We start from the raw sequence: 9,728 nt of genomic DNA, 5'->3' as shown, positions 1-9,728 counted from the left end.
CTCTCCTCTTCTCTCCTCTCTCACAGGTTCATTAACGCCAGGAGAAGAATAGTACAGCCCATGATTGATCAGTCAAATCGAGCAGGTAAAGAAACAGCGACTGCATTTTTCCTACAACACCCACATCCCTTCCACCGTCCTCCACCGGCATACATGTACACAATCATGCTCCCCCCCACCTCCTCCCCCTCCCCTGCTGACCCCCACCCCCACTATCCCCGCTTTCTCCCCCATTCCTATTTTGTCAATGGGAAGTGTTCGGCGATGGAGTGAGTTCAATGAGTCTTAATTGGAGATTTCCCAATCTAAACCAAGAGAGAGGTGTATTAACACACTCTCTGTCAATTGCTAATTGGACACAAGAGGATCTCATGGAATGCTATCAGCATTTTAGAATTGTCTTGTTTTTTGGGGCTTTTGGGGGTGTTTTCTTTATCCGTTGCTTTTTGCTTTGTCCTCCACTTGGATTCCTTTTTCCTCATTCAATTCACTCAATCTTCAGTCCTCTCTGAATGTTGCTGTTCTGTCTGTTCCGTCGGCATTCGTACCTGAAGTATCAGGTCCTATGTGTGATGTCATTGAACACCATCATTGTAATTTAGCAATTGTTGATGAATCCGTTCATTTCAGTCATAAAAAACGACCTAACGGATGTGAATGGGTTTAATATGATCCATTGATTTCTGAGATCCGACGTTAAGCCCCGGTAGGAAAGAGATTTCCATTCCTTTGAAACGGATTAAGGAAGGCTTCATATTGTAAATTGATTACGCATTGATTTTCCATATCTACCGGGGTCAGACGACAAAAAGCACTGAAAGATTGAGTCGTAAACATGCCACTCTGAAATCCAGCAAAGAATCCGATAGGAATTTATGTAGCCACCCCTGGCTGAATTGACTGTGGCATTACTTGGAGAAAAAAAAACAAGTAATTTGTCTTTTAAGGTGGGGGGGGGGAGCTTTTTGTTGATTAGCTAGCTCAGTCTCTAGAAAATCCCATAAATTGGGGTGGAGTTTGTGCAAATGAAGTTAAGCAATTATTGAAATGAGATGCGCCCCCCGAATCGTACAAGTCTAGTGACTTATTGCAAATTGCCCTAGTATGGTGGTTGGTTGGGAATATCTGGAGCATGCTTTCAAAGTATGGCAATCAGCAATCTGCCCCTTAGACAGCATGACTAACAGTGTCCCTTAATCTTTGGGGTTTAGAGATTACTCCGGATTACACCGTTTAATCCTGGGATACCATATTTGCTACAGAGGATGGAATGCATTAACTCTACAGACCTACCGTTAATATACACTACACGTCGACATATATTTCTAGATATCCACGATATGGATGTTAGGTATATCATGGTGATGATAATGGTGCTGATAATTTGTCAGTGATTTCACAGTTTGAAGTCATCTGGAAATTCCGAGAAATTGCAATTTGCCGGGAGATAAATAATGACATTTGAGTCAGTGATGTCTATGCAGTGTAGTGTCCCTGTCCAATGACATGATCTCACTGGGGCTTGGGGCATGGCTGGGGATCGTCTTGGCAGACAAGTCCCCAGATCTGGACAAACTGCATGCTTTCTTTTCTGCATTGTAGAACAATGCATTGTCTCCTTTGTTCTCTCATGCTAACGCGTGTGTGTGTGTGTGTGTGTGTGTGTGTGTGTGTGTGTGTGTCTGTGTCTGTGTGTGTATGTGTGTGTGTGCGCGTGGATGCGTTACATAGACCTACTGTGTATGCTTGCATGTCATGCCTCAGTCATCCAGGTCCATGAACATGAGCACAATGTCTTGTATGTTTGGGAGCTGGAGCTGGGGGACAGTTGCTGATTGTCTGGTGTGTCTCTTCTCTTCCCTCCCTCCCCTTCGTGTCCACGTTTTCACTACAATCAGGTTTTCTTCTTGATCCTTCAGTGAGCCAAGGAGCAGCGTACAGTCCGGAGGGGCAGCCAATGGGCAGCTTCGTACTGGACGGGCAGCAACACATGGGGATCCGACCAGCTGGTAAGTAAGCCCTGCCCCCCCCCTAACCCCTCCCCACCCCCCTCACCCCTACTGTATACCAGTCACCAGTGTTACTGTAACAACCCCCCCCCCCCCCCCCACCCCCCCCCGACTGTATAACCTCCCTGCATCCATCGCCCCGATACCCTAAGCCCTGTAGACGCTGTAGTCACCCCAGTACTGAGTACATGACTGCATTCACCTCGTACTACTACTAACCAATGTCACTTCACTACTGACAATGTCATTACACCCCCCCCCCCCCACCTCCCCCCCTTTCCCGTAGTCCCCTCCCCCTCCTCCTCCCCTCACCAGTGTCACTCCCCTGCCTGCCTGCCTTGCGCCCGCCTGCCTGCCCTGCTCCTCTGTCCTCTCACTCATCTCACTTGGAAAAAAACAACATGACACCCCCTCTCTGTGGTAACGGATGATACAGAGACATTTGCAGGGGGGACTTAGTCGCCACAGTGTCTTACTGGTGTCTTACTGGTGTCTTACTGGGGTCTTACTGGTGTCGCACCGCATCTTCTCAACCGCATCCTCCTCATCTCATCTTCCTTCTCCCTCCCTCCCTCCCCGTCGTTTTCCCTTTGAACCAACCCTACCTTAACCTTCTTCCTACTGTATGAGTTGGCGGGGTGGTCCACTCCGACCTGTATCTGTGATTCGACCTTCTGACCTCTGGCTGACCCTCTTTCTGGCGTTTATTTCTTCTTCCAGGGCCTATGAGTGGAATGGGGATGAATATGGGCATGGATGGGCAATGGCACTACATGTAACCTCCATCTTGTAAAGCAAAACGCAAAGAAAAAGGGGGAAGTAAGTACAACTGGGCTCTTTTTTCGCTTTCTCTTGGCTTTTCCCTATCTTAAGGGCTTGTGGTTTTTTACCCATAAACCCCTCATTACTCTCCCACAGCCCCCCACCCCCCTTTTCTCTCTCCCCTTCCCAACCCGACCGTGTTTTACAACCACCCCCCACCTCCCCTCAACAACCCCACCAGTGTAGCTTGGCCTAGCTGGTTCTTTCAGGGGAGGGGAGGGGGAAGAGGAGGGGAGGGGAGGGGAGGGCAGCTAGCGACGGATGAATGGAGCGACTGGGAATAGTGGGAGCCGTCATGTCGTGAGGCCTTCTCCTCCTTTACGGACCCGTGAGAGAGATGGGGGGGTGTGGGGGGGGGGGAATGGGGGAACTTGTGGCGCCAGACTACTACAACAACAACAGCGGCGGCGGCAACAGCTACAAACAACGCAGGAACACAGAAAAGGGCAGAACCCTTCCCCAACAACCCAGCAACTAAACAACCGGCGGCGGCGGAGACAAATGTATCTATCCCAACCAAGCGCCATCACTCTCGCCATCTCCGACAGCCCCCCAATGCAAATGTTGGACATTTAGGGAAAAAATAACAACGCGGGAGCCAGGGTGGGGGGGGCTGCCGGGGAGAGGAATTAAGCAGGCTCCGGTGAAGCGATAAAGAAGGAGATGTGAAACTGTCCTCCGAGTGACATAAATCTGTCTGGGGAACGATTGATGCCCAAATTATCTTATATGCAGAGACGGCGACGCCGCAGTACATTACGCTTCCCCGGGCGAGATATTCGGGCTGTGGGTGACACGGCCGATCCCTCACTGAGGGGTTTGGTTGTGAGGGGGGTGGGGGGTGGGGGGTGGGGGGTTGGGGGTTGGGGTGGGGTGGGGAGGGGGGAACCTGTGTGTTTTGATTATTTTTTACTGGAGGGGGGAATGGTTAAAGAGAGAGAGAGAGAGAGAGAGAGAGAGGCGGGGGGGGGGGGGGGGCAGTGACTATCCTGACATGAGACACACAGAGAGACACTAAGATACATTTAAAGACGTTAAGGAATCCCTCTCTCTCTCTCTCTCTCTCACTCTCACACACACGCACACACACACACACACACACACACACACACACACACACACACACACCAGACACTCCCTGTGCAGCTAACTGGCGTCTGTCTGATTAAGGCGGCCATTCCACCTCCCGCTAGCGCCACACGGGTGACATTTGATAAATCAAGACATATCGCATCTCGAAGGCAGCGAGGCAGAAGAGGTTTTTATTTAACACCTAAACTCCTTTACCCAATGAGGCACAGTATAATAACACTTACCTTGATTAAAAGAACCCTTTATATGTAAATGGAGGCAGGATTCTCCAAAGGGTCACCACGGCGAATCTTCCCGACCGAGCCCATTTCACCTCTTTTTCACTCTCTCTCCGTCATCCCTCTTGTCTTTGTTAATGGAGTGAAAAAGAAAGAAAGAGAGAGAAAAAAAAAAGAGAGCAGAAAGCAATGTTCCCTAAAACAGCCACATAGAGACAACATTTGCTCAGCTTGGCTAATTCTTAATACAGGGGCTATATAATTTGGAGACTATTTAATTACATAACATATTTTATGCTTCATGACCAATTACATGAATAGCTTAATACAGAAGAATATTATCCTCTCTTGATTTGATTACGCAGCCACACAATATGGTATATTTGGTACTTAATTATCGCCAGCCATTGAGCACGACCACTCTGCCATAACAGGCCACACCAGACAGGCAGGCAGGCAGGGGCAGAGAGAGTGGGAGAGGGAGAGAGAGAGAGAGAGAGAGAGAGAGAGAGAGAGAGAGAGAGAGAGAGAGAGAGAGAGAAGAGAGAGAGAGAGAGAGAGAGAGAGAGAGAGAGGGGCAAAGAGTGAGAGAGGGAGAGAGAGGGGGGCAGAGAGAGGGAGAAAGGCAGAGAGAGTGGGAGAGAGAGGGGGGGTGGAGAGGGTGAGGCAGACAGGCCAGAGTGGTAGGGAGAGAGAGAGAGAGGGGGGGAGAGGGAGAGAGAGAGAGAGAGAGAGAGAGAGTAGGCTCTCTGAGTCTAGGTTATTGTCTTAAGATGGTTTTACCACTCGTGTTAATAAAGGGGGGAGGGGGGGGGCAGCAGATCTACTTAACAGAATGACTGCAGCTTACAAGAAGCCAGATTACCCAGCTTACAGTGCCAGAAACATCTGCTGGGCCTTTTAACAGGAGCGGCCTTCAGGGTTATACGGAGGTGAGGGCACCCCGACCCTCGCACCCCGACGGGCAGATTGATTTACTTATTTTATGACCCCCCGATAGTGAGCTTTTAAGAGAGCTGTGCCCGACAAACATGTGCATTTCAAATGAACTGACGTGGATGTGTGGTGGTGGTGGTGGGGGGGGGGGGGGCAGGGGTATTAGAAAATGGCACGGCTTACAGCCAATGAGATTGGTCATTAATCTCTGCCTTTGGTGTCCTTTTTTCCCCTCCTCCTCCTCCTCTTCCTCCTCCTCTTCTTCCTCCTCCTCCCCACCACCAGGCCCCCACTCCTGTGTCATTTCTTAATTGCGGTGTACTAAGGTGGAGGAATGTGGAGAGTGAGCATGCCTGGTGACCTCCCCACGACCTCTCCCCCCCCACCCCCCCCCTCTCTCTCTCTCCTTGCTGGGGTTAATCCCCCAGGGGTTCACATTACAAAGCAGGCCCGGCCCAGAACCCCAGACCCAGGCCCCTGGCTCCACCAGGCCTGTTCTCCCCTACCTCTCCCCAGGGTCCATGCCTCTGGAGCAGGCTCGTTCCCATACTCCAGTCCCAGGCCCTCGGGGCCCCCAGGGGGTCCCTCCCTACTCTACCTCCCCCACAGTGTGTTTACAACAAACACTCCCCTGGAAAAAGCCAAAAGAGGGCCACCACAGAGCCGCCTCTGTCTTCCACGGCCTGGGTCACCGTGTGATGGATGCCAGCACGCTGGGGTCTCCCACACATCAATGCAGGGGTCCTTACAGGCCCCATCTGAGGGGCATCAGCATATTCCTCCTCTCCTATAAACATCTCTCTTTCTGTGTGTGTGTGTGTGTGTGTCTCTCTCTCTCTCTCTCTCTGTCTTTCTCTCTCTCTCTCTCTCTCCATCTCCCCTCTTTTATCTCGAGTCTCTCCCTCTTGCTTCTGTCTCGCTGTACTCTGTGTTTTAGCTGCTGTTGTCATTATACTCCAAAACCCACGCTCCCTCACTTCCAAGAGAAGCACTTTGTTTTGTTTAAAAGTGCTCTTATTGGGGTGTGGGGAGGAAGGGGGGGGTGGAAAGAAACAGGCAAGCCTTGAACACTATTCTTAGACTGGCGTGTTGTGATAGTTAACTGAGCCCTAAATTATTTAATAACTTCTTTAAGGGGGATTTTAAATCAAATATGTTCACAGTGGTGCGTCCCCATGAGAGAAGCACAGCGATTCGGTTTGTCACTAAATTCAGCAGGGGAATTGCCTGTTCCGCCTGTAAAAGTATTAGTGCTGCTCACGTCAATACGCCTGGCTGCCTCTCCCTCTCCTCCTAGACGGCGGTGTTTGCGGAGGCCTGGAGATCACTTTCCAAACCCCCCCAGAACCGACCATCCTTCTATCGGACATTGTAAAACGACCCTCCCGTCCCCTAAAATAACACGATACAAAACACAATACCAAAAAACTCTGGAGGTCTTTAGTGCTGTACACTGATCCCCGGGATTAGTACACATTAGCAGAAGGTGTGTTTGGGTCTGAAACTGGAATTCCTTGTTCTGCTATCGGTCATTGTGCATGCGTGTAATTCTGTAACAGAGGGATATCAAGTGCATACAGTATGTCTGACTGACCTTCTCTCTCTCTCTCTCTCTCTCTCTCTCTCTCAGGTCTGCCAGGCATGCCAGGGGAGTACGTACCTCAGAGTGGTCCTATGGGCATGAGCATGGCCCCGCCCAACTACAACCGTCCACAGATGACCCACCACCCCTCCCAGCTCCGACACGGACCCCCCCTCCACCCCTACCTGCCCGGACACCCCCACCCCGGACACCCCCACCACCCCCTCCACCACCCGCACCATCCTCACCACCACCCAGCCATGCTGATGCACGGAGGACCCTCCTCTCACCCTGGAATGACCATGTCTGCACAGAGCCCCCCCTTGCTGACCCCCATTGACCCGAGCGCTGGAGGTCAAGGCCTGGACATCCATGCCCAATAGTATAAGGGAACTTTACTACGACAACGATGACGACTACAGCAGCTACATCCACAACAACATCAATAACCCCACATCAAAGCTATTTTGAGACTATTTTTCAGAATAAAAGCGAAAACCTTTTGACCAGAATTAGACACTTAAAAATGGATTTCCAGATGAGCTGTGATGATTTTTTTTTTTTTTTTTTACTTGTCAATTTTGTTACTTTCATCCTACGGAGGACCACGCTGACAAGAACACTTTGTAAAGTCTTGGGCTTTTGTTAAAGATCAACAGAAGATGTTTTGACATACACACGCACACACTCAAACATTCAAACACACACACACATACACACACACACACACATAGGTATACACACATTCAGTACAAGCGCAAAACTATTTTGAAACGAAATCACTCTGGAAGATTTAAAAAAGAAAAGACAAAAAGACTCCAAGAGTTATAACTACTGTAGAATAAAAAAAAAAGTATAGAAAAACTAAGTTAAAACTTGTGCATTTTCGTTGATCACTCGATTTATGTTTCCTGAGCTAGTTCTAGAATAAAAGGTGAACCCTTTCTCTCACACTGTGTGTGCTCCTTCCTGAGGGAGAAACTGTCTCGACGGCGCAGCACTAAAAAGAAAAAAAGATGAAACATCTCAAAAACGGACGCCCATACGCTCCACACGACAGAGGGCGGCCGGGCCCTGTCCCCCCCATAACAACAGGGCATGATGGGAAAGGCTGCTAAATGACACCTGATCTCTCCAGAGGATTCAGTTTGAAAAATGTTCAGGCCCCTCTTTTTTTGGTTCATGAATGAATGTTGCCCTGTAGGTAATAATAAAAAAAAAGTTCTTAGTTTGAATTGCCCAAGCACTGGATTGTGTTGGTTTTATACATTTTTATTTTATTATTATTTTATTTTTTTGTATCCTGGACTCTCATTGAAAGAGCATATTGAAGGAAGCTTAATAGTGGAAAAGCAACATCCTACATCGCTTCTTTGCCTCTGGATCAACATACTTGCCATAAGGACAATACTGACACAATGGTGGATTCTATGGCACTGAGAGAAGCAGGTTGATGCACCAAAAAACCTAAAACTTAAAAAAAAAAGAAGAAAAAAAGAACTTAAATTATGAACTCAAAGCTTTTGGGAAAAAGCTAAGAGAATATTGTAACAAACTTCGTACAGAGTTCAGTCTATTAATTGTTTCATGTTAGATATTCTATGTGTTTACCTCAATTGAAAAAGAATGTTTTTGCTAGTTTCAGATCTGCTGTGGCATTGATATTGTATGTCCATGAATTCCTTCCTTTTTCAGCACGTGTTCCTCACTAGATGATAAAATGCCGTCTCCCTTAAGCTTTGTCAAAATACATTAAATACTTGTATGAGGACTGTGACGTAATGTTTAAAAGGTGTTCAGTCACAAATGCTGTAATAAATATTTCATTTTTGATTTTTGTTAGATTTTTGTGTGATTAACTGTGTGTTACAAACAGAGCCTTTAAGGGGATCAATATTAACAATGTAATAACGTCTTATTATTATTATTATTATTATATTATTATGTCCTAGGTCACCCATTTACATGTAATAGTATATAGTAACATAGCTCCCAATAAGTAGACATATCTGCATTCTTACCCCACTCCGTGGTCACATAACCTGTCAAAGATTATAGTTGCAAACAACCTACAGTTGCCAGGCACCTAGGGAGTGGCGCGACTTTAGAGAAATTAAGGAAAATGAGGTTTCAGTTTTCACCATCAGACCCTGGGAGGAATGTTTCGGGCAGACCTGTTGCAATCAAACAACTGGTTTGTTTGTTGGGTGCATGATAGTGAAGGTACAATTTAGAGATGGGTTTAAATCATTTGTTTTGTAAAATATTGCAGAGAGAGATATTTTGACTGTTTTTTTTTAATGCAAATAAGAAGGTGCAAATATGATTCAGTTTGATTTGTTTCCCTTTGGGTAAGGTTTGTTATCAGATCGATTTTGATGGAGTGCAACGTATTTCCAATCATATTTTTTTTTTTTTAAATCTCAGGATAGAGCCTAGCTTGAAACAATAGACTGTATTTGTCTCATGTGCTGCGCCGTTTTCAACCTAATACAGGCAAGGGATATTTCTACCGCTTTACAGCGCCCCCTGCTGGCGTAACCCGACTCGCCCACGGGTTCACTGACATTCTTTTGATATCTCTTTGCCAGTGTTTGCCCGCGGCCATAGAAGTCATAGCCTTAAACCACAAATGACAATCTGGCTGAAATCTCCTCTGTCCTTCAGATAGGGTCTTAAACTTTCACAGCGCTGCAATGATGATGGCCTTCGTTTACACTCCAGCTCAATCCCAATTTGTGAAAACATTGTGCCTTGTGTAATGTTCACACAGTTATATCATTTAATATAAACAAGAATAACGGGTAATAATAACAACAGCACTAATACTACTACTACTACTACTACTACTACTACTACTACTACTACTACTACTACTACTACTACTACTACTACTACTACTACTACTACTACTACTACTAATAATAATAATTATATATATATATATATATATATATATATATATATTTTAAATCATAACATTAATGATACTAATAGTAATAATAGTAATCATAATGATCATAGTGGTAATAATAATAATAATAATAATAATAATAATGACATTTTAAT

General features: G+C 46.7%; 1 protein-coding gene across 1 annotated transcript in view; it reads left to right on the top strand.

Annotated features, from left to right (window-relative positions):
• Window positions 1–7,042, top strand: part of meis2a (Meis homeobox 2a) — a gene marked incomplete at its 3' end in the record, with an annotated part of 33,464 nt that extends 26,422 nt beyond the window's left edge. The window contains exons 8-10 of the mRNA XM_080523634.1: window positions 27–85; window positions 1,899–2,009; window positions 6,708–7,042. Coding sequence (XP_080379760.1) covers window positions 27–85; window positions 1,899–2,009; window positions 6,708–7,042 — 505 coding nt within the window. The remainder of the gene's footprint in view (window positions 1–26; window positions 86–1,898; window positions 2,010–6,707) is intronic.
• Window positions 7,043–9,728: the final 2,686 nt, after the last annotated feature.

Source organism: Nansenia antarctica (genome assembly GCF_963989245.1).
Source record: "Nansenia antarctica genome assembly, chromosome: 1".
Classification (NCBI taxonomy): domain Eukaryota; kingdom Metazoa; phylum Chordata; class Actinopteri; order Argentiniformes; family Microstomatidae; genus Nansenia; species Nansenia antarctica.
Note: the sequence above shows the minus strand (reverse complement) of the source record. Positions and strands in the feature narration are given on the sequence as shown.